Source organism: Tachypleus tridentatus, chromosome 12 (genome assembly GCF_004210375.1).
Source record: "Tachypleus tridentatus isolate NWPU-2018 chromosome 12, ASM421037v1, whole genome shotgun sequence".
Lineage (NCBI taxonomy): Eukaryota > Metazoa > Arthropoda > Merostomata > Xiphosura > Limulidae > Tachypleus > Tachypleus tridentatus.
This window is the reverse complement of record NC_134836.1, coordinates 51,963,558-51,990,149: the sequence shown is the minus strand read 5'-3', so window position 1 is coordinate 51,990,149 and position 26,592 is coordinate 51,963,558. Positions and strand designations below refer to the sequence as shown.

General features: G+C 34.4%; 1 protein-coding gene across 2 annotated transcripts in view; it reads right to left on the bottom strand.

The window, feature by feature from the left end:
- Nucleotides 1-6,295: 6,295 nt before the first annotated feature.
- LOC143233321 (brevican core protein-like) overlaps nucleotides 6,296-26,592 on the bottom strand; it is a 97,983-nt gene continuing 77,686 nt past the window's right edge. Inside the window, exons 1-3 of one of the 2 annotated variants that reach the window (XM_076469448.1) lie at nucleotides 17,673-18,021; nucleotides 12,642-12,768; nucleotides 6,296-8,387 (exon numbers count right to left, since the gene is read on the bottom strand). In XM_076469448.1, the coding sequence (XP_076325563.1) occupies nucleotides 8,023-8,387; nucleotides 12,642-12,768; nucleotides 17,673-18,020 (840 nt within the window). In that variant the 5' untranslated portion in view covers nucleotide 18,021 and the 3' untranslated portion in view covers nucleotides 6,296-8,022. Of the gene's footprint in view, nucleotides 8,388-12,641; nucleotides 12,769-17,672; nucleotides 18,022-26,592 lie in introns of those variants that run through there. The other variant, XR_013018098.1, reaches the window with a different exon arrangement.

Here is a 26,592-nt window from a genome sequence, read left to right as displayed (position 1 = left end):
ATCCAACTCTCAACTACTTGTGTACTCGTGTTTTAATAATTGAAATAGTTATGAAGACACGACAGATACGCTTACAGGAATCACAGATAACAAGTAATGTCAACTAAACGTTATTGATTTATTGATATTATAAAAAATACAAAATAAAAACAACTTGCACAATGCACTAGTATCTTGTGTGCCAGTCCTCTGCTTTATCCAGGTTATTATATATTTATTACATAAGCTTCAGATACGTTCACGTCCTGACTTTGTGCAGGCCAAGCCATTTTGACGAGTGTTCTATGTTCTCATCATATGTGATGTATATTTTGAATAGACGCCATGCTGAAAGACGAATCGACGAGTCTTGACCCAAATGGAAGAAATAATACAGTACAATCTGCCTTGCTTGTCTGTCAACGGTCAAACTGCTTTCAATGTTGTGTCGCTCACCAAAGTTGGCTGAGACACAGGTTTAGACTTTTAGTAATCTACTTCACTCTTGATTTTGTACAATGTATAATTTAGGCTTACCTTCTGCTAACATGTCGAACCTCTTGTAATTCTACTGTTTGTGCCCTGATGTCCAGTTCAACCTGTTGGTTTGGTTTCCTCTTTTCAGCAGTTAGACTTCCATTGAAATCACTTTGTGCGAGTGTGAAACCTGTTGTTCTCGAGGTAACAATTGTAACTGTATCTACAACAAGGTTGTAAGAAATATCTGCACTCGACGTCGTCTAAAAGAATGCACTCTGAGAAATATAACATCACTTTTGGAAAGTTTTTAATTTTCTATCTCAACAACATTTGTTATTAAACCAGTTTCACGTACCATTTTTACATTTTTGGTTAAAGTTCTAACTAAAACGTGGAATCATGAATATAACTCCTATTGAAACATGGAGTCCTGAATACAGCTCCAACTGATAATTTCCAGCCAATCCTTTATTTGTCTATTTTTTTTTAGAGCTGTGCCTTGACATAATCAATTATTATACAGACATTAAAGAATTAGTTTATTTATTGAATGTGGTTCCACATTGAGCTCCACTTTGTCCTCTGTAGTAACTGTTTTGTTCTTGGTATAAACATATTCTAACTTTGAAACCTGCTTGATGTTTTCTAATGAAATCGAAAATATTTAACGAGTTAACGATAAATTTATGTACTGTTGCGTTTCAAAAAAATATACGGAAATAATTCTCGAAATTTATAACAACAGAAATGATTAGAATTCAGTAATTTAACCTCTTTTGTGAATATTATGAGCTCATATAAGCGCTTAACATACACGATTGTTATTTACATTTTGTTACCGCTAAACTTCGTTAATTGAAGAGGCCCGGCATAGCCAAGTGGTTAAGGCACTCGGCTTGTAATATGAGGGTCACGGGTTAGCGTCTCCGCCACACCAAACATGCTGCCTTTTCAGCCGTGCGGGCATTATAATGTAACGGTCAATCCTGCTTTTTGTTGATAAAAGAGTAGGTCAAAAATTGAGGGTGGGTGGTGATGACTAGCTGCTTTCCCTCTAGTCTTTACTAAATTTGGGACAGCTAACTCAGATAGTTCTCGTGTAGCTTTGCGCGAAATTCAAAATAAACAAACAAGAGATTTGAAGATGTACATTTAACGACTGTTTGTCCACCTACTTAACAACATTTATTTATTCGTTCATTAGTCAATTTTTTTTTAGAGTCATAATTAGTGTGTTTAACTTACACAACATTAATATGCAATATTCTGGAGTGTCTAATGTGGAGCACTTAGGCATAGAATTGAAGTTAAAGTAGGTTTGTTTGTTTGTTTGTTTGTTTTGAATTTCGCACAAAGCTACTCGAGGGCTATCTGTGCTAGCCGTCCATAATTTAGCGGTGTAACACTAGAGGGAAGGCAGCTAGTCATCACTACCCACCGCCAACTCTTGGGTTACTCTTTTACCAACGAATAGTAGGATTGACCGTAACATTATAATGCTCCCACGACTGAAAGGGCGAGCATGTTTGGCGCGATAGGGATGCGAACCCGCGACCCTCAGATTATGAGTCGCACGCCTTAACACGCTTGGCCATGCCGGGCCATTAAAGTAGGTGCAGATAAAATAGGTAGCAATTACCTAGGTAAAAAATTTTGCAAAAGTTTATCTGGCTTTCGTCAAAATAACTTTTTTACTTGAATTTATCTGTACTAATGTTTGACACTTCTTTTAAAGGTCTATTAAACATGCAGCATTCTATAATTTGTTTATTAAGCCTTGGAAAGAAATATGTCAAATTACGAAGCACACTACATTTTATCCAAATTTGTTAATTTATCTTTCATTTGATTTTGATAATATCAATTGTTAGACTCAACTTTTTACTGCTTTTTTTAATTCCAAGTTTTGAAATACCACAAGAGAAGAATCGCAAAAATTAGCATTTTCCATAATTTGAAATTGCTATTACTTTATTACATAATTTTAGGCCCGGCATGGCCAGGTGGGTTAAGGCGTTTGACCCGTAATCTGAAGGTCGCGGGTTCGAATCCCCGTCGCACCAAACATGCTCGCCCTTTCAGCCGTGGGGAGTTATAATGTTACAGTCAATCCCGCTATTAGTTGGTAAAAGAGTAGCCCAAGAGTTGGCGGTGAGTGGTGATGACTAGTTGCCTTCCCTCTAGCGTTACACCGCTAAATTATGGACGGCTAGCACAGATAGCTCTTGTATAGCTTTGCGTGAAATTCAAAACAAACAATCTTACATAATTGAGTTTTTCTTTTTAATCATTAATATAATAACTTGTTCATTTATTTAAAATATTTATTTTCGTTTAAGCATATTGTTATAAAGATTTTATTTGTTTTAAATATTATTATGAATTAATTATAACACTGCACAACAAAGTTTTTGCTTCTTGAACATTGTTGGGTGTTCCTTATAGGTTTTTGGCTGCTAATCACGAAAATTACATCCAAATTTGCCCATCACGTACATTTTCATCGAAATCTTCAGTTTTGTCATGTTTTTTCTTATATTTGTGTCCAAAAATTTTCGTTTCTGTAAGAGACCTATGAACAATGTTTTGTGCAGTCTGGGCATGTCCAGGCATGAAATGAGGCCAGGCTGGAAGCTGTTTTGTGGAAGTATGCAGCCCGGGCATGCCTGGGCAGGCCAGAGCCAGCTTGACACTGTCTCAGCAGGCTATAAAAGTGGCTTGCATACACAGGTACTGCTAATTGGATTAATATAGACCTTATAGTGTGTACGTATTGTTTCAGGGTATAGCATTGCCTCAGTAGCACTGTAACAAGTAAGTTAGATGTTATATACGTTTTACAGGACGATTGGTGTCGGTCAATATGTCTCGTCAATGTCGTAACAGTCGCGATACATTCTGCTATATTTGTGGCGAGTATACGCTTGTTTATCAAAGACGCACAATGACTGCTCTTGTGAAGAAAGCATATCATCTGTACTACGGCTGTAAAATTGGTGATCGAGGACAGGAATGGGCGCCTCACATTTGTTGTGCGACATGTGCTGTCTATGTGAGAGCTTGGCTCAGAGGCACTCGAAAGACAATGCCTTTTGCTGTCTCGATGATATGAACAGAAAGACCATGTGACGGACTGTTACTTCTGTTTGACTAATGTGTCTAGTTTCTCTGCCAAAAACAAGAAGTCAATTGAATACCCTAATCTGCCTTCAGAAATGAGACCCGTGCCACATGACAACAGTCTTCCAATTCCGAAACCACCAGAGGAATGGACCTTAGACGAACCAGATGAAGAAACTGCAATGCAGGGAACTGGCAGTGACATTGATCCGGATTTTGAACCGTGCTCCTCAGGCGATCCACATCTCATAACATAGTCAAAATTAAACGATCTGGTCAGAGATTTAGGTCTGTCAAAAGCAAAAGCCGAATTGCTGGGTTCGAGACTGCAGGAATGGTGTTTGCTGTTACCAGGTACGAAACTTTCTGTTTTTTGAAGCCGCCAAGATGTTATAACCAAATTCTTTGCACAAGCTGACAGTCTCTGTTTCTGTGTTGACATCGAAGGGTTGTTCTCTGCTTTGGGTTATGATTATGACCCGCAAGAGTGGCGTCTCTTTATTGATTCATCAATGTTAAGCCTCAAAGCTGTTTTGTTACACAATGACAACGTTCACCCTTCAATACCTGTTGGCTGTACAGCACACATGAAAGAAACCTACGAGAACATGGAAATGTTGCTGAAGCACATCCAGTACAGCAAGTACAACTGGAATATCTGTGGAGATCTGAAAGTCGTTGCTCTGTTACTAGGACTGCAGCTTGGCTATACAAAGTACTGTTGTTTCATCTGTTAATGGGACAGTCGTGCCAAAGAGTCACATTATTTTAGACAGAGCTGGCCACTCCGTAAAAAGTTATTTCCAGGACAGAAATTGCCGATACACAGTTACCTGTCTATTTCTCAGAGTTCCTATGTGATGCAGCAAAACCAAAACTATATCTGTTCACACCCACCAGGTACCTGTCACAATCAGCAACAACTTTTCAGGAAGCAAAACTTTTCAAATAAGTGTTGTGCAATGTTATAATTAAAATGCTTATGAAGATAATGGCATACTTGAAAGGCGTTATCGGTAGCGCAAACAGGTACAGATCAAAATCTAATTCACAATGACAAGAAAGGTACTTGAAGTAACAAAGAAAGTTTGCAACTGTTCGTTGCTGCAATCATGTAAACTGGCACGAGATTGTAGAGAGCGTTGCAGTTAGATGTTAAGTTATTTATTAGTATAGGTATAAAGGTGTTCCTTTATATTGGTCCATCTTGTTTGAATTATTTTATAAGTTGAGTTTATTTGATTTGCAGGGTAAAAGGAAACGAGATTCAAAGAACACAAAGAAAAAACAAACACCTTTGCACTCTCTTTGTTAACCTGAAGATGACCTGAAAAGGTCGAAACGCTGTTCTGGACTTTAATTAAATTTTAAAACCCATACCAGCCGTTTTTAGAATACATTTAAATCAAAATCTAGGCTAGCAACTCGAAAGGTCGTCCATAACTTCTTGGATAGAAGCAGTCCATTTTTCAATGCCTTTTAAATTAACCAGGTTATTGATTTTTCAACCAGAGCTAATTAAATCTAATTAATTGTAAAGGTATTTATTCCGAATGTTTGTTGCTGCTTCTGTTTGTCTCTCTGGTATTCATTCACCAACGCTGATGACACACAAAAACGTTTAATTGTCAGTTTATGTTTATTAAATACAGACTTCTATCGAATTTGCACCTCAAACGCAATTAAACTGTTACATTTTATAAAGATAATTGATGTAAAACGTTTCAGTTCATTCGGTGTAGTGATTTATTTAGACATCAATTACAATTGATGGAAGAAGTTAAAAAATAAATAAATCCGAATGTTTTTACATTTTCATCGGATCAGCAAACAGAGATATCATTAATTTGTTATAAGCAAAATGTAATATCCCTCAATATAAATTTTACACTTTCATCTGGGAAATTCATATTAACTGTTTACTTAGTGTGAAATAGATGTTGAGATAAGTTTCTGAACAGTCCACTAAAACGAGAAAAACCGTCCAAGGGTATATTCGAGAATGCAATGCTCGATTGAATAACTTACAGGGGCAACGTGGTCCGTTTAATCGTATAAAATAAGCAGAATCTTGTTTTTGAGGCAAATTTTAAATCTTAATTGTCGGTAATTAACGCGAGAGTACAATCAAGATTCTTCCGCCATTGTAGTTTGTCTTATTTGGTATCTAAGACACTTTCGAATAGACGAACCTTTCGTGATTTACTCGTGGTCAAAATGTGAGAAACCACTTGCAACAGAACAGACCGATTCTCATATGAAGTGTTTTAGAACTAGCAATGACTGAAGACTGTGTTATTTAAAGAATGTTTGAACACTAAAACACGTGCCTCAGATGCTAGTGAAGTCAACTTCGTGTCGTATTCAGGTTTTAATAATGGCTCATCCCATCACTGTGGACTATGGTTTCTAAACTTTTGGCCAATATCACGTGTTGTTAGCGAGTGTAGCTGGAGTTAGGCAGCGACGGCTGGCATTTTTCCAGGCTGTACTCAACTGTACTCTTTCACCCTCGGCCCGTGATGTTTGGCGGTAAAAAAAGAACGAACCAATCAGCATGTTTCTTGTAATTCTTTAAATCAGAAGTGTTTTTTCTACCATAAGAGGACATTACACTATCCTTTGTTGTAGATGAGAATGTACCTGTAAAATAATCTTATTTGGTTTGGTATCCAATTGTTTGGTAAATGCAGTATTTAGGTTAAAAATAGTGGGTGGAAATATATTAAAACCAGTTGCAAGTTTTTAAAAAAACAACAACTTGACCTGAAACAAACTTTGCTCTCGGTTAATGTTACGTTACAGTACGTATCTTTCTGAATCGCTGTTTTAAAGCACGATTTCCCATCAAAAACACGCTTTGCAAGGTTTGAAATCTCAGTTTAAACAGCTTTCCTAGGGCGAGTCATGTTAGACAATCAACCCAATGGAGGGGTTTTTACACTTATCTTAATTACCATCGTGTATGTTTCTAAGTTTGTATTCCGGTTTCACCGATAGACTTTGTGAAACCCAGTTTTAAATAAGATTTCATAAACCAGACAATTTATAGTTTTGTCAAAGTGCCACTTGTAAGGTTTAGCTTTTATTGTGGCAGAACACGTCTTTTGACGGCAATAGAGTTTTCGTTGTTGTCAAGTTGGCGTTGTAGAAACAGTCGCAACAAACAACTTGAATATCCTTTATACGTATTGAGGTATTGTTGAAGCTAAAAGTGTTTGTTATCTAATATTCGAACATTTATGTAACTTTGTGAGGGAAGTACTTACGTTGTGTTTATGAAGGAAGTATTTACGCTGTGTTTGTGAGGGAAGTATCTATGTAAGTTTGTGACGAAAGTATTTACGCTGTGTTTGTGAGGGAAGTATCTATGTAAGTTTGTGACGAAAGTATTTATATTGTGTCTAAGAAGGAAGTATTTATGTAAGTCTGTGAGGGAAGTATATATGTAAGTTTGTGAGAATAGTATTTTTATTGTGTCCAAGAGGGAAGTATTTACGTTGTGTCCATGAAAGAAGTATTTATGTAAGTTTGTAAGGGAAGTATTTATGTAAGTCTGTGAGGGAAGTATTAACGTTGTGTCCATGAGGGAACTGTCTATGTAAGTTTGTGAGAAAAGTATTTACGTTGTGTCCAAGAGGGAAGTATTTATATTGTGTCAGTGAGGGAAGTATTTATGTTGTGTTTTCTAGTTCTGATCTTATTTCCACCTTCTTACATCAATGCGATAAATTGACTGTGTGAACCCATAAAAATGCATATTTACATCAGTTGTTTTATTATGATTCTCTATCTTATGACTAAAATCGATTGAAACAGTGTTTCTGTTCGATTTTATGGTAAAGGGGCAGGATCAAAATGTTTAAAGTCGTTTATACTTGTTACGAATAATAAAACAGTGTGATAAGTATTCCGATCTAAACTAATAAAACAGTGTGATAAGTATTCCGATCTAAACTAATAAAACAGTGTGATAAGTATTCCGATCTAAACTAATAAAACAGTGTGATAAGTATTCCGATCTAAACTAATAAAACAGTGTGATAAGTATTCCGATCTAAACTAATAAAACAGTGTGATAAGTATTCCGATCTAAACTGTAAGCTGTTATTTGATGTCATTTCTCACAAAGTTGTCCAAAGTGTTATCGTTCGATCAACATCGATTTCACATTTGTTTGTATACGGTGGTTGTCAGGAGATTCTCTAGCCTCTTTTATTGTTCTCTTTGTTTACCTTGTTCCCATTTTTCTTAAACCCTACGAATATCTAATTCATAAGTTAGTAATACAATTGAAAATGTGCAAGTAGAGAAAAAACAGTGAATAAACTTTAAAAACAATCCGCCACAACTTGTGATTGAAGAACCAGTTCACGAAGTGCTTTAACAATTTTTTTCTCAGATGAAAAATATAGTTCGTCACGCGTGCAGTGAATTACATTTCTATGGTATTACAATTTCACATATGTAATTACGTGTGTAAGTACAACGTAAATCATTAAAAGTGTAGCCTCTTTTCACCATAACTTCTGCACATTTACCATCTCCAGAAGGTTGATTTGTGTACCAAAGAGAGAATCCAGTCGACGGGTACTGCCATACACCATTGAGTTTGTATAGTCCAATCCAAATGTTAACTAAATTGGAAGTAACTAGTTCGTACTGAAAGAAGTTCAAAGTAGCTTGATCAGGTATTTCAACCAAGCGAGCACCATCGAGCTGACAGTTATCGATAGCAACCTGCCTTATTACAGTATTGTTGAAAAATTTAAAGTATGATGATCCATGAAACTTGTACCCAGGAGGAACTGAAAATAATATAAATTATCGTTATCAGATGGCGCTTCAAAATACTTCAAGATGTACCTAAGACTAACTAGTGAATATATGTAACACTGTATAAGCTTTATAAAAGAAATAATGTTGGTATTGCAGTATGAAACCAAAGACATACTGTTAATATAATTTTGGTTGCATTCAATAATAATTCTTCTTTACCCGTTAGTATACCTCAGCGTCATATAATCATAATTCTAATCAAACATTAACAAAGATTTAGCGTATCACCAAGAATAATTTATTGTAGAAAATTAAATCACTTCATTTTACTTCTGTAAAACGTTGCTTAGTTCACTAAACTAATTGTGAACAATCTAACAACGCTATCACATCTTAAGGAAACTTTTCTTTGATGTAACAGCTTCGTCAAATTGAATAATAAATATTTATATTTTCTCACAATTGTTGTTTGGTTGTTCATTTAGAGCCAAACCATGTTAGGATATATACTATGTTCACCGTGGGGAATCGAACCCTGGATTATACTATTGTAAGTCTGCTAACTATTAAAATTTATAGTATTCAAAATAAAATAGTATAACTATTCGTAACTGGCATCTGAGTTAGTCTGAAATGGCCCACTAGTCAGTAGATTAACATAAATTCTACACAACGGGATATCTGCACTTTATCCGCCGTGGGAAATCGAATTACGTATTTTAATATTGTAAAATTGTTAATGATTTTGTTATTGGCGAGAGAAGAGATAAGCAGCGATTTTGTGAGCTCTTTAGAAGTGTGAACGTGTAGTGTGATGTGATTGATATAAGATGGTCTTGTAAAGGCTCAGACAGTGGTACAGTGTATTGGAAGGTGAGGAAAAAAAACAATTGAAAAGTAATACCACTCTGTTGCGTGACATACAAGAAGAAGAGAGAAGAACGTGTACCTGACCTTTCTGGGTATTTAAAAATTCAACATACCCAAATACCCACAAAGAAGAAGCGGAAACTGGTAACTTACCATTGACCCACTAGGAGACCAGTAGTTTCGTAATGTGAATTTCAGATTTAATGTTTTGCATCTCGTTTTACGAAAACCACATTCCGAACTCCTATGGTTTTATTACATTATAAGATGGGCAGTCAAATCCCACTAGTTGGTTAGACAATTAGTGCTGTTCATTAGCGGTCTTCCATCTAGTCTCGCAGTTAAAGATTAGGAATGACGATGTCATGAGACTACTTGTGCAACTTTACGAGGGAATTTTAATACAACAGAAAGAACCTAGCTAACACGAAGGAAGCGAATTCGAAACCCTCTTTGTTATTCGTCATTACCGAATTTCCTTATTTCAACTAACTCTTTTTTCTTTTTTTTTCCAAATTAGCACCACAGGTGCAAAGGGCATCGTAGAACAACGTTTGTCTCATGTCATTCCTGTTGTCTGTGGTTTGATACCTAAAATAAAAATATTTATTGTGGTTTTTGTTTTCCAAACAATCTGTATTGAAACACAAAGAAACATTTGGATTTTTCCACATAATTTGTTTACAAAAGACGATAAAGATCTAGTGAGTATTGGACAATTTTGCATCAGGCATGGTTTACAAACGACAATAAAGATCTAGTGAGTATTGGACACTTTTGCATTAGGCAGTACAAAACAATGTGCATTCTTTCACAAATTCCATATAACTTGACTCACTGCCCTCCTTCATTCGGTGGAAGTTTTCACTTCACGTGAATATTATGAACATTACAGTTTTTGGCATGAAATAAGAACGGGGTGAAACACATTAGAGAAAAATTCAAGTATAAGAAATCCAAATAGTTATGCCCCATTAACTCAGCGGAATGTCTGCGGGCTTACAAAGTTAAAAATCAAGTTTCGATGCTGAAGATGGTCAGAATACAAATAGCTCTTTTTATTGTTTTGTGCTTAACAACAAATGAATGAAACCAAGTCCACAGTAGTTGCATAAACGCACATTTACCTTTCCAATGAAGATGTCCCCCAGTGGCACAGTGGTATTTCTGCAGACTCGCATCACTAAAAATCGTGTTTCGATACCCGTGGTGGGAAGAGCAAAGATAGTCCATTATGTATCTTTGTGCTTAATTACAAACAAATTAGTGAAGATACGAAACTGATGAAAGTACGTCTTAGTGAATTACAAACAAACCAGTGAAGATACGAACCTGATGAAAGTACGTCTTAATGAATTACAAACAAACCAGTGAAGATACGAACCTGATGAAAGTACGTCTTAGTGAATTACAAACAAACTAGTAAAGGTACGAACCTGATGAAAGTACGTCTTAGTGAATTACAAACGAACCAGTGAAGATACGAACCTGATGAAAGTACGCCTTAGTGAATTTCAAGGTTGTACCACTTCACAAGTTTTTCAACTATATTTTCCATTATACTCTTTACTAAGCATGGCCAAGCATGTTAAGGCGTTCGACACGTAATTCGAGGGTCGCGGGTTGGAATCCCAGTCGCACCAAACATGCTCGCCCGTTCAGCCATGGGTGCGTTATAATGTGACGGTCAATCCCACTATTCGTTGGTAAAAGAGTAGCCCAAGAGTTGGCGGTGGGTGGTGATCACTAGCTGCCTTCCCTTTAGTCTTACACTGCTAAATTAGGGACGGCTAGCGCAGATAGCCCTCGAGTAGCTTTGCGCGAAATTAAAAAAACGAATAAACTTTTTACTAAATGCTGTTTTCGTTTTCTAAAGGTTGTACGAGCTTTCAAAATGTGTTGTATAAATTGAATGGTGAATTTCATTATTGGGATATTTTCCTTTATAGAATTTTAATAAATACTTTTCAATATATACGTATCTTATTTTCTTCACCACTTCATTATACATTTAGTAAGGTTCATGAAATTAAATTATATATAATATTGAACTGTATAAGGCAAAATCAAATATGTCGTTATGTGTTATTTCTTTTTCATTCAGTTATTTGGTATTTATCCCCGCTAGTACAGCGGTATGTCTACGGATTTACAACGTTAATATCAGGGGTTCGATTCCCCGCGGTGGGCTCAGCAGATAGCCGAATGTAGCCTCACTATAAGAAAACACTAACACACTGTTTGGTACTCTAAACGTTTTTATAATGGCATTGAAATAATCCACAATTTGAGCAAAGGATGATATTATAAATTCTGTTTTCATTTATTTAAATCTTACTAATGTCTGCTTTAATTTTCTAAATATTTCTGAAGTCTGTTTAAATTTTTTCTGGGGGTTTCTAAAAGTTGCTTTGCTTTTCTAAAGGTTTCTAAATTTTAATTTTTATAACAGCTTATAAATAATGTATTAATTTTACTAAATATTTTTAAAGAATATTTTAATCTTCTAAAGATTTCTAAAGCCCGATTAATGTTTCCAAAGGTTCAAAAAGTCATTTATTTTTTATAAATGCTTCTTAGGTCTATTTTTATTTTTGTAAGGGTTTCTAAGTTGTATTTTAAGTTTTCCAAGGGTTTCTAAAGTATATTTTAATTTTTGTGAGAGTTTCTTAAGTCTCTTTTAATTTTTCTAAGGGTTCCAAAAGTATATTTTATTTTTTCTTAAGGTGGGTAAAACATTACCTGCTAAGGTAAGGTCTTCTTGTGCACATTGTGGGTGTTATGTGTTATACATAAGATAATCTGATAAACAAAATAGTTAAACTACTGATATAATACTATTGTAAATAAGACCTGCTCAGTTTGAAGATCGTTGTCGACTTAATTAAGAAATAGTAAATATTTTAGCATACAGTTAAAAGTTAAAAGGACTCGCAAACTCAATGTTGGGAATTTTTCAGATCTTCTTTTATAAAACGAAACGAAACTAGGACTAAAGAGTCGGATATAAAATAATCACTTTAACATAGTTAGTCAGAACTGGTTGTACAATTATAGATCTGTTATAATAAATCTTTGTTCTTACGACTTCTTAAGACCTTGATGAAGTCTTCCACTGACGTCCTTCACATCCCTGTCCACTGCATCTTTGCATCATACTCTCTGATTTCTCATCATTTTTTGTCACTCCACTTGCATATCCAATGTTATTTTAATTGCATATTCTTCTTCAATTCTTACTGCATATCCGCACTATCCTAGTTTCGCTTCGTGTAATATATGTTTATATTAAAAATGTAACTTTTGCTCGCTAATATGTTAAGCAGAATCTTTAATATTTTAATCAGTTAATTATAACTAGTAATATTTAAAAAATTAAAATTACAAGAATAGAAAAGTGTACAATAACTCACCGATTTCACAAAAGGACCCTGAGAACGCTTGCAGACAAGTGCAGTTGAAACGGTTGTAGGTGTTAAAGTCGAAAGGACGGTCTAGACAGGTTCCGCCATTTTTACATGGATAATCACTACAGCTCCTCTTTAAAGTAAACATTTCTATATCAGTAACACTAAACACCATAGTGTGTTATATCAGACAGATCAAACAGTGTTGATTGTTTGGTTACTTGAAATATTAACTTGGAGAAATTTGCATTTTAGTGGCTCGATATTCAAAGTGAGAACCAAAAATACCTTTAAAACTGTTTAGAAAAATTCGTATACATGAAAGCGACATTTATACAAAATATGTATTTACAAACTTGTATATGGATAGTAGAAAGAACTGGGAATTCTGATAACATGGTGTTGCTTTGCGTTAAAGTAAACATATATTTGTTATTAATATACTTTTATTTTATTCTTTGTAGTTAACCGCACAGCTACACAATGAGCTAATCGTGCTGTGCCCACCATGGGCGATGGAACCCAGTTGCTAGCGTTATAGGACCGTAGACCTAACGTCTGAAAGGAGAGGTATGACACGAGAGGTGAATAGTTTTGTTTGTTTTGGAATTTCGCACAAAGCTACTCGAGGGCTATCTGTGCTAGCCGTCCTTAATTTAGCAGTGTAAGACTAGAGGGAAGGCAGCTAGTCATCACCACCCACCGCCAACTCTTGGGCTACTCTTTTACCAACGAAAAGTGGGATTGACTGAAACATTATAACGCCCCCACGGCTGGGAGGGCGAGCATGTTTTGGCGCGACTCGGGCGCGAACCCGCGATCCACAGATTACGAAGCGCACGCCTTAACGCGCGAGGCCATGCCAGGCCCTAAGGTGAATAGAGTTAAACAAATATACAATTTTATCTTAATTTTTACGGTGGCTGTTTAACATTCTTGTGTTCAAGGAATTCATAATATTTACGGTGGCTGTTTAACGTTAATATGTTCAAGAAATTCATAATATTTACGGTGGTTGTTTAACATCCTTGAGTTCAAGGAATTCATAATTTTTGCGGTGGCTGTTTAACATCCTTGAGTTCAAGGAACTCATAATTTTTACGGTGACTGTTTAACGTTAATATGTTCAATGAATTCATAATTTTTACGGTGACTGTTTAACGTTAATATGTTCAAGGAATTCATAATATTTACGGTGGCTGTTTAACATCCTTGAGTTCAAGGAATTCATGATTTTTACGGTGGCTGTTTAACGTTTTTGTGTTCAAGGAATTCATAATATTTACAGTGACTGTTTAACGTTAATATGTTCAAGGAATTCATAATTTTTACGGTGGCTGTTTAATGTTAATATGTTCAAGGAATTCATAATATTTACGGTGGCTGTTTAACATCCTTGAGTTCAAGGAATTCATAATTTTTACGGTGGCTGTTTGACATCCTTGAGTTCAAGGAATTCATAATTTTTACGGTGGCTGTTTAACATCCTTGAGTTCAAGGAATTCATAATTTTTACGGTGGCTGTTTGACATCCTTGAATTCAAGGAATTCATAATTTTTACGGTGGCTGTTTAACATCCTTGAGTTCAAGGAATTCATAATTTTTACGGTGGCTGTTTGACATCCTTGAATTCAAGGAATTCATAATTTTTACAGTGGCTGTTTAACATCCTTGAGTTCAAGGAATTCATAATATTTACGGTGATTGTTTAACGTTAATATGTTCAAGGAATTCATATTTTTTACGGTGGCTGTTTAACGTTAATATGTTCAAGGAATTCATAATATTTACGGTGGCTGTTTAACATCCTTGAGTTCAAGGAATTCATAATTTTTACAGTGGCTGTTTAACATCATTGAGTTCAAGGAATTCATGATTTTTACGGTGGCTGTTTAACGTTTTTGTGTTCAAGGAATTAATAATATTTGCGGTGACTGTTTAACGTTAATATGTTCAAGGAATTCATAATTTTTACGGTGGCTGTTTGACGTTAATATGTTCAAGGAATTCATAATATTTACGGTGGTTGTTTAACATCCTTGAGTTCAAGGAATTCATAATTTTTACGGTGACTGTTTAACGTTAATATGTTCAAGGAATTCATAATTTTTACGGTGACTGTTTAACGTTAATATGTTCAAGGAATTCATAATTTTTACGATGGCTGTTTAACGTTAATATGTTCAAGGAATTCATAATATTTACGGTGGCTGCTTAACATCCTTGAGTTCAAGGAATTCATGATTTTTACGGTGGCTGTTTAACGTTTTTGTGTTCAAGGAATTCATAATTTTTACGGTAGCTGTTTGACATCCTTGAATTCAAGGAATTCATAATTTTTACGGTGGCTGTTTAACATCCTTAAGTTCAAGGAATTCATACTATTTACGGTGATTGTTTGACATCCTTGAATTCAAAGAATTCGTAATTTTTACGGTGGCTGTTTGACATCCTTGAATTCAAGAAATTCATAATTTTTACGGTGGCTGTTTAACATCCTTGAGTTCAAGGAATTCGTAATTTTTACAGTGGCTGTTTAACATCATTGAGTTCAAGGAATTGATGATTTTTACGGTGGCTGTTTAACGTTTTTGTGTTCAAGGAATTAATAATATTTGCGGTGACTGTTTAACGTTAATATGTTCAAGGAATTCATAATTTTTACGGTGGCTGTTTGACGTTAATATGTTCAAGGAATTCATAATATTTACGGTGGTTGTTTAACATCCTTGAGTTCAAGGAATTCATAATTTTTACGGTGACTGTTTAACGTTAATATGTTCAAGGAATTCATAATTTTTACGGTGACTGTTTAACGTTAATATGTTCAAGGAATTCATAATTTTTACGATGGCTGTTTAACGTTAATATGTTCAAGGAATTCATAATATTTACGGTGGCTGTTTAACATCCTTGAGTTCAAGGAATTCATGATTTTTACGGTGGTTGTTTAACGTTTTTGTGTTCAAGGAATTCATAATTTTTACGGTAGCTGTTTGACATCCTTGAATTCAAGGAATTCATAATTTTTACGGTGGCTGTTTAACATCCTTAAGTTCAAGGAATTCATAATATTTACGGTGATTGTTTGACATCCTTGAATTCAAAGAATTCATAATTTTTACGGTGGCTGTTTGACATCCTTGAATTCAAGAAATTCATAATTTTTACGGTGGCTGTTTAACATCCTTGAGTTCAAGGAATTCATAATTTTTACGGTGGCTGTTTGACATCCTTGAATTCAAGGAATTCATAATTTTTACGGTGGCTGTTTAACATCCTTGAGTTCAAGGAATTCATAATTTTTACAGTGGCTGTTTAACGTTAATATGTTCAAGGAATTCATAATATTTACGGTGATTGTTTAACATCCTTGAGTTCAAGGAATTCATATTTTTTACGGTGGCTGTTTAACGTTAATATGTTCAAGGAATTCATAATATTTACGGTGGCTGTTTAACATCCTTGAGTTCAAGGAATTCATAATAGTTACGGTGGCTGTTTAACATCCTTGAGTTCAAGGAATTCATAATTTTTACTGTGACTGTTTAACGTTCTTATGTTCAAGGAATTCATAATATTTACGGTGATTGTTTAATGTTAATATGTTCAAGGAATTCATAATATTTACGGTGGCTGTTTAACATCCTTAAGTTCAAGGAATTCATAATATTTACAGTGACTGTTTAACATCCTTGAGTTCGAGGAATTCATAATATTTACGGTGATTGTTTGACATCCTTGAATTCAAGGAATTCATATTTTTTACGGTGGCTGCTTGACATCCTTGAATTCAAGAAATTCATAATTTTTACGGTGGCTGTTTAACATCCTTGAGTTCAAGGAATTCATAATTTTTACGGTGGCTGTTTGACATCCTTGAATTCAAGGAATTCATAATTTTTACGGTGGCTGTTTAACATCCTTGAGTTCAAGGAATTCATAATTTTTACGGTGGTTGTTTGACATCCTTGAATTCAAGGAATTCATAATTTTTACGGTGGCTGTTTAACATCCTTGAGTTCAAGGAATTCATAATTTTTACAGTGGCTGTTTAACATCCTTGAGTTCAAGGAATTCATAATATTTACGGTGATTGTTTAACGTTAATATGTTCAAGGAATTCATATTTTTTACGGTGGCTGTTTAACGTTAATATGTTCAAGAAATTCATAATATTTACGGTGTCTGTTTAACATCCTTGAGTTCAAGGAATTCATAATTTTTGCTGTGACTGTTTAACGTTCTTATGTTCAAGGAATTCATAATATTTACGGTGGCTGTTTAACATCCTTGAGTTCAAGGAATTCATAATTTTTACTGTGAGTGTTTAACGTTCTTATGTTCAAGGAATTCATAAGTTTTACGGTGTCTGTTTAACGTTCTTGTGTTCAAGGAATTCATTATTTTTACGGTGGCTGTTTAACATTCTTATGTTCAAGGAATACATAATTTTTACGGTGTCTGTTAAACATCTCTGAGTTCAAGGAATTCATAATTTTTACGGTGGCTGTTTAACATTTTTGTGTTCAAGGAATTCATGATTTTTACGGTGTCTGTTTAACGTTCTTATGTTCAAGGAATTCATTATTTTTACGGTGGCTGTTTAACATTCTTATGTTCAAGGAATACATAATTTTTACGGTGTCTGTTAAACATCTCTGAGTTCAAAGAATTCATAATTTTTACGGTGGCTGTTTAACATTCTTGTGTTCAAAGATTTCGTCAGATGTGTTACTATTACCATCGATAAGTTTTCGCAACTAGAAATCTCGAAATTTCCTGTCTTTGCGTTTTAAATGTAGTTCTGCTAAAACATATTTTTTGAGTAAGTGCAGAACATAAAATTTATGAGCCAATAAAACCGGAATATCGTTAAAATGGTAATTCAAAATAACAACCTTCTAAAGATATTTCAAAATAAGATAAAACACTGTATGATAACTGTTTAAATGATTTATGAGCATTATATTTCCTATGATAAGTTTTTTTTTTCTAAACACTTAAAATATGAAATGTTATTGGTTTTAACTTACTATCTTTGCAAATACGGCGAAACCGTCCTGAGGATCGAAGTCCTGTTCAGAAATAAAGTCCAACATCTGACAGTGACTGAAATTATAGTTGTAGTTAACACCCAAACAAGTGTCGTTAGTTAAACAGAGGCTTATACATTGTATCTCGCTGCCAGCAGAGAGCGCTAAACCTTGATGGCTAATAGGCTGATAATGGCCACTAATAATTTTCAACGTCTTAACATCTTTTATCGCAGTTGTTGGGATCCAGACTAGAGCTAATAAAACTGCCTTGTATAAAGCCTTCATGTTTTCCATTAGCAAAACGGAGTTCTGAACCGAGGACAAAGTATTAAGTATTAACTGCATATTATTCACTGTTTTTAAAGGCACTATTCCTATTAGTATTCGTTGTTACTGGCAACAATAGATATTTATGTTGTTTAGGAAGTACTGTGAATTGTTTTGAGAACTTAACATGTGGCACCTGAGAAAAACCGAAATTTTATGGTGTCGAAAAACTTAGTATGCTGAATAAATACTATAGTAGGAGCACATTATTAAATACTAAAAAGAGAGAACGATCGAACTCAGTATTCGACAAAGTCAATAACATTCCGTCGTTTCTTAACCAAAATTTTTCGTGAATATTTGATTATTGATAAAACCTTTTAAATAGCTGGTTCGTATTGTGTATACATATAAAGTACATACATAGAAACAACATGAGCTGTTCATTCTGAAGAAATGTAAAGCAGATATTACATTAGAATAGACATCATAATTCTAGAAATAAGTGACATCATATGTTTTCCTTATAACAAAGCCACATCGGGCTATCTAGTGAGTCAACCGAGGGGAATCGAACCCTTGATTTTAGCGTTATAAATTCGTAGGCTTGCCGCTGTATTAGCGGGGAACGCCGAATCAAGTGACATTATAATATCAGATTGTGTTGTTATGTGGTGATATAAGGCACTTTATTTGTAGTTATAAAACACAAATATATTAAAACTTCGTGGGCATTTTAAACAATCATAGCTTCCATATTATATATATATATATATATATGCTGTTTTACGAAATAACAATTAATGAATTTGTATGATGTATGCACTAAGTTGAATTTTAACTTTTCTAATTAAAAACAGTTGAAAGAGAAAAAATCCAAAGGCAGATATCAAGAACTGAATTCTAATTTGAAGCATCTATTCTTCGGTGAATTAGCCATAAGTTTATGGAGTTGTAACATTAAAACCTGGTGTTTGATTTCCTGCCGTGAGTATAGCTCATTTTTGTATAGCTTTACGCTAAAACAACAATCGTACTTTGTTACTGACAGTGGTAATATATCGAATTGAGTGTTCATAAGGCCCGACATGGCCAAGCGTGTTAAGGTGTGCGACTCGTAATCTGAAGGTCGCGTGTTCGCATCCCCGTCGTGCCAAACATGCTCGCCCTTTCAGCCGTGGGGGCGTTATAATGTGATGGTCAATCCCACTAGTCGCTGGTAAAAGAGTAGCCCAAGAGTTGGCGGTGGGTGGTGATGACTAGCTGCCTTCCCTCTAGTCTTACACTACTAAATTATGGACTGCTAGCACAGATAACCCTCGAGTAGTTTTGTGCGATATTAAAAAAAAAAAAACAAATTTAAATGAAAAGCCCTCCAAGTCGCATAATTATCTCGTTGCTGATAAAAGACTAAATTCAGATATGATAAATATAATTCTAAATCAGTATATTGTGATAAATTCTTGAACTAGAGTTGGAGAAAATGATAATTGTTTCTAAAGAATGGATGAAGAACGTCATTTCTAATGGATTACAATGAATTAATTAATGAATGGATTACAAACAATGTTCATCGTGGGTTAATGACATTAAGACTGAATGACTAAATGTTCGTTTTAGATATATATCTCCCCCCGCTAGTACAGTGGTATGTCTCGGATTTACACCGCGAAAATCAGGGGTTCGATTCCCCTCGGTGGGCTGAGCAGATAGCCCGATGTGGCTTTGTTATAAGAAAAACACGCACAGATATATATCTTGATATTAGATGGTTCACTGTCCACATAAAGTGATACCCCTTGACATTAGATGGTTCACTGTCCACATAAAGTGATACCCCTTGACATTAGATGGTTCATTGGCCATATAATGTAGTACATTTTGATATTATATAGTTCAAAATAATGCAGTCCAAAATGTTCACATTAAATACAACTTCAGCTACGTTATTTTAACTGCACAGAACGTTTTATTATAGCGTTTTGTTTGTTAGTTTGTTTTGAATTTCGCGCAATGTTACATGAGGGCTATCTGCGCTAGCCGTCCCTAATTTAACAGTGTAAGACTAGAGGGAAGACAGCTAGTCATCAACACCAACCACCAACTCTTGCGCTACTGTTTTACCAACGAATAGTGGGATTGAACGTCACATTATAACGCGCTCACAGCTGAAAGGGGCGAGCATGTTTGATGTAACGGAGATTCGAACCCGCGACCCTCAGGTTACGAATCGAGTGCCTTAACCATCTGGCCATGCCTGGCCTATAATGTTTATCTGGGCCTTTTGTAAAGTCATTCTGAGTGTACCTTTGGTCAGTGTTTAGTTATTATATTTAAGTGTTACGTAAATTATCATGTCGAGTCTTGTCAGTAGCTTTGACTTCCTGATGAAAAACTTGCATGGTTGAATTTGTTAAAGAAGAAAACCAACAGTAAAACATGTGATAATTTTATATAATTTGCTTCCTTCCGTTATTCAAGATACGTCATCCACCCTTACCGAATAACTAACTTACAACTTTTCAATCTAATGGATTTAATTTGGAGGCCTAGCTTGCCAGGTGGTTGGAGCTCTAAAGTCAAATACCTGTTCCAACAAACAAGTTCGCCCTTTCAATCGTGGAATTGTTGTAATGTAACTGTCAATCTTACTATTTATTGGTAAAAGAGTGACCCAAGAGTCGGTAATGGGTGGTGATGTCTAGTTATCTTTCTCCTCGCCTTTCACTGCTAAATTAAGAACCACTAGCGCAGATAATCCTCGTGTAGTATTGCGCAAAATTTGAAACAACACATATAATTTTGTAATAAAATTCTCTAACATATTATTGTTCCTTGCTTACTGAGTTCTATAATATGACATCTTAGTACTGTCAAACTTTTTCTTGCTATTACTTTAAACATAGGTATAAAAAATACACTTAACTTTTAATGTATTCTTGCAGTCATATACGTAACGTCACTAGAACAAACTTAGTTTTCAATGTATCCGTGCAGTCCTATACGTAACGTCTCAAGAACAAATTTAGTTTTCAATGTATCCTTGCAGTCCTATACGTAACGTCACTAGAACAAACTTAGTTTTCAATGTATTCTTGCAGTTCTATACGTAATGTCACTAGAACAAACTTAGTTTTCAATGTATTCTTGCCGTCCTATACGTAACGTCACTAGAACAAACTTAGTTTTCAATGTATTCTTGCAGTCCTATACGTAACGTCACTAGAACAAACTTAGTTTCCAATGTATTCTTGCAGTCCTATACGTAACGTCCCAAGAACAAACTTAGTTTTCAATGTATTCTTGCAGTCCTATACGTAACTTCACTAGAACAAACTTAGTTTTCAATGTATTCTTGCAGTCCTATACGTAACGTCACTAGAACAAACTTAGTTTTCAATGTATTCTTGCAGTCCTATACGTAACGTCACTAGAACAAACTTAGTTTTCAATGTATTCTTGCAGTCTTATACGTAACGTCACTAGAACAAACTTAGTTTTCAATGTATTCTTGCAGTCCTACACGTAACGTCTCAAGAACAAGTTCAAAATTGTGAAACTTACTTAATACGTTTCAGAAGCTACCTTAAATAATATTTTAGTTCATTTACATTTTCCTTTAACATTAACATTTCCATTCAAATGAAAATGGACTAATAATTCCCCATTGTAATCAAACCCTGGCACAGTTTTGTGTCTTCTAGTTATAGTGCTAATCCTACTTTATCATTGTTTGCACTACATCATTCAGCTTTCTAAAGACAAATAAAACAACCTTTCATTACGACAACAATGATTTCTTTCTGTTGTGAGTATTTAATTTTTACTATGCTGAAGAAATCTAGACTTCAACAGAGACAACTTATTAAATATGCTTCTAGCTTTGGGTTGTGATTTATTCATTGTGTTAGGACAAATATTATATATTGAAATGTAGGAGGCGCATGGCTTTAACCTACGAACAAATGTTATTTTCGTAATATTAATGTGGTCGTTCGTTTCTTCACGCCTTTAAGATAAAGCCAAACAACGTAGAATATAAAATTTAGCCTGTTATTAAAAAACAAACTATATGATATATAGGAAATCTATCATACGAACATGATTGCATTTTAACTGTTGCCACCTGGCTTGGTTCAAGTCTAGTAGTAACTGAGTCAAACAAACGTACAATTTTATATTGAGTAGAATATCAGCTGTATTATATAAATTCCGTCTAAAATATGCGTTAGCCAAATTGTACGTTCTTGTAACCTGAATAATGTTGCGACATTTCCCTGAAAAAAAAAAAAAAATAAAACAGCGTAATATCATTGTATGGACAACATTTCTGCATAACTCCCTTTGACATCTGTTATTTTGAATAATTAACTGTTTGTAATCGTCTATGTTTGTAAAATGTTAAAAAGGGGTTCGACTACAAACAATACAAAATTCATTACTCATTAGAGTGTACAAAGTACCCAGATCCCCTCGACTTCTATATAATTTACTAAATCATTTCGGGTAAAAAATTGGCACAGAAATGACCTCCTGTGTGAATTAGATAGCTACTTTATACCTGAGGAAGGTACCCCTAAGGGTCTCTCAATTAATGAGTATATCAAGAATAATGTCACCTTACGCTAGGTTAAGAAACTCTCATTAGTTTTAAGTTGATATAACTGTACTGATATTGTATCTAGGTTAAGAAACTCTCATTAGTTTTAAGTTGATATAACTGTACTGATATTGTATCTAGGTTAAGAAACTCTCATTAGTTTTAAGTTGATATAACTGTACTGATATTGTATCTAGGTCAAGAAACTCATTAGTTTTAAGTTGATATAACTGTACTGATATTGTATCTAGGTCAAGAAACTCTCATTAGTTTTAAGTTGATATAACTGTACTGATATTGTATCTAGGTCAAGAAACTCTCATTAGTTTTAAGTTGATATAACTTTACTGATATTGTATCTCGTGTAAATGCACTCGATGAGTGTTAAAAACCAATGTAAAATAAATAAATACATGTGGAACTGTTCGCCATGTGCTGGACTTTGGAACATTGAATAAAGATAAAATGTAATTATTCTGTTGTTAAAACCAAGATGAGTAGGGAGCTTGTCACTATTTCTTCTAAGGACGACGTTCTTGATGAGATTCCAAAAGTGTTTTCCTCGTGTGCTGTGTGTGATTCGATCTTAGGTTGAGAAATTAGCCCCAAAAGAAATGAAAGACGTGTGTTCAGAGGACAACTTTATAGATTTGTCACAGACATAATTTGAGTCCGATATGGATCTCGTGAATGATTGTCCTACTTACAAGGCTTTGGTGAGTGGTAGTGATGAACATGAGGGATCTGGATCAGCTGGGCAAGTTCCATTTGTTAAGAAAAACAACTGATCACTGAGCAAGAAACGAACCTGCAAATCTCGTCACTATTAAAACATGTTCTCCCAGAATTCTTGATGACGAGAAATTCACATGAAGTAAAAATATATCTCAGAACGGCTAGTATTATATAACAGTCATTCAGAGATAAATGCTCTCCCAAAAGATGAACTTGAAAAAGTTCCAAATTGTTACTTTTTCAAAAATGGTGTGCTCACAAAAAAATGGAGGCCACTAAATGTACCAGTTTCAGAGGACGGGGCTGTAATTTATCAAATCGTTGTTCCAAATGCACATCCTTCTGAAATATTGAAAGCTGCCCATACATGAACTTCCCATTACAGGTCATTTAAGTGTCAACAAGACATTTAACAAATTATGAGACATTTTTGTCGCCAAAAATTAGGAAAATGTTTCCCATTTCTGTAACCCTAACTATGGCATACACATAAGTGTATAAAGCTGCCAAAGTAAGAATTTAATTTTATAAATTTGTGATTATGCTTTTAACTCATGTTTCATCGCCTTTTGTAGTAGGATTCCTATTTCATTTTAAAATTCATAATTTTATTACTCTCATCTGTTTCTTTTTATGTTATATCTGTATAACGTATATACTTTACCTTCAGAAACAGATGCCTCGCTATTCGCTCATATATAGCGCCACCTGTTGGATTTAATCGAGATTTAAAATATTGAAGTACGTGCATGATATATTTATTGTTTGTAAAATAAAACTGTATACATTTATCGATATATCAAAATCAGATACCCACAGACCAGTCAAGTAAGCTGGAGAAGTCATAGGAGCTAACCCCGTTCACGTGATAAGGTAGGTAGACAAAAAGTTGCTGCTTTAAAGACTTTTGAATCTTTATACTGTAAATATTAGTGACTCTTTCAGCGCATTATTACTGTATATATGCAGATAATATATTATAATCAATACTTTATATGGTCTATTTTTTGCTTAGAAATTTGATAGGGTGGTGTTTCGGTGCATGGATTATTTGAAAACCTAAGTGATCCCCGAATATTATGCACTGCTATACTTAATTATAACCCTTCATAGTGGAACCTGTTATTTTAAAGCAAGACATTGGTTATATTGTACTATATGAAATTAATAAAATTTGATTTAATATTTCACTTTAATTAATAACCAGTATGGAACTTGATACCAAATTAAGTTGGACTGAAAATTCAGAAGGATTTTATTTGATATTTGTGTCAAATCTTACCAGCATACTGAATAGACGTTAATAATAATAGCTTTGCAAAGGTAACGCTACTTACTACATTTTAATTAGCAACAAATTATTTTTTTTTATTAAGGAAATGTGGCCCGGCATGGCCTAGCGCGTTAAGGCGTGCGCTTCGTAATCTGAGGGTCGCGGGTTCGCGCCCGAGTCGCGCCAAACATGCTCGCCCTCCCAGCCGTGGGGGCGTTATAATGTGACGGTCAATCCCACTATTCGTTGGTAACTGTACGCCATCTATTGAGAGCAAGATAGCCCTCGAAGCTTTTGTGCGAAAAAACAAAACATATTAACTGTACGCCATCTATTGAGAAATAAAAAAATATCCCAAGCCTATTTAATGTACATGCAACAAATACTTCCAATAATTGAAACAAATACTTAATTATATTAAGAGGAAGATCAGTGCAGATGGAATGGCTAATTTTAGATAGTAAAAGTAATACAAGTACCTCAGAGCAATGGACCAACATTAAGGGTCATTTTCAGAAACCACGCTTTCCAAGTTCACCCCAGATTGTATGTGCATACAGTTGATAACCTCATGCCAGGGTCAGAAAAATTAATAGTGAGGACATTTTACAGATCCTGGGTTCAAGCATGGAACCATGCATACACATAGAGCTTCAGGTTGAGCCCCACTGAAAACTTGAATGAAAGAATTCCACTGTATAACGTATTGTTTGAAAATTAAAAATAAACTGGAGTTATTAAACTCTGAATCAATAACATATCTATCAGTTGTGTAAAGAGTTCAACTACTAGATATCTTTAATATTAATTTGAATAATAATTTTTTCTTTATTTTTAGTGGCAATGTTTTGTCAGATATAATGTTCGTCCAATGAAATGTCCCAAAATATTGTTACAGAAAAACATTTTGTGCTTCCATCTTGCGACCGAAAATAAGCTAATTATAAAATATGGAAATAATATGTTTTAAATTGAGCTCGCTCCTAAGTAGTAGTCTTTCTTTATATTATTTCCGCACAAAAATATATGTAGTTAAAAACAGAATAATAAAACATTTGTGTTTTAAAAAAAGGTGGTTAATATCTTCTTTGAGTAAAAAAATCTTTGTTACAATACTCGCAATATATAGTACAGAAAGACGTAAACTCATTCAACACAAACAAAATTTTAGAGATTGTTGATACCAATGTTTATTTTAAACTGTATAATAAATACTGACTTTTTAAGTAAGTTTAATTTTTCATAATTATATATTTATGTTTAAGATATGACGCTAATAAAGCATAGGTTGGCATAACTTATTGGGTTTATGTTTTATCTCACTTATAGGAAGGGATATATGTGTGTGACTGTCAGTAAACCTTGAAAGGTAAAAATCAACAAAAGTCCACAACTATAATGTTATTATTTTAAACGGGAAACTAGAGCATTAGCTGCACTATATCGCGTCAAATTTGCTACATTAAAGTCACAAATTTCATGTTTATGTTTTTCTGTAATCTAAATAATTAAACAGAATGAAGTGTTTGTTTTGCCTTAATTTAAACACTTTCTAAGTATTTTATTATAGCGATTATTATAAGAAACACTTCTCTACGTATCACCCAACACTTTCATCTTTTGTTCTTTTTTGAATTAAGCCCAAAGCTACACAAGGGCTATCAGTGCTCTGCCCACCACGGGTATCGAAATCTGGTTTCTAGCGGTTTGTTTTGCAAATGTACCGCTGTGCCACTAGGTGGCTCATCTGAGGAAACAGGGACTTAATTCAAACAACATTATATTTTAAGTATAAATCAAATCTTAATCTTCACTGATTGGCTGTGTCTCTGGAATCATTATTCCAAATTTTATGATTGTATAGTTTGCAATGATGAGGGAGTTTTTAATCTATGAGTTTAAGTGACACATTGTCTAAACAGCAAAGCCAAAGTTCCTAAAGCTCAAACATAGCCTATCTAATATAGATCTTTTAGAATAGAGGGAAAGCAATCCTTTCACTTCTCAGCTGTTTGTGTTTGTTGCAAAGTCACGTTGGGCTA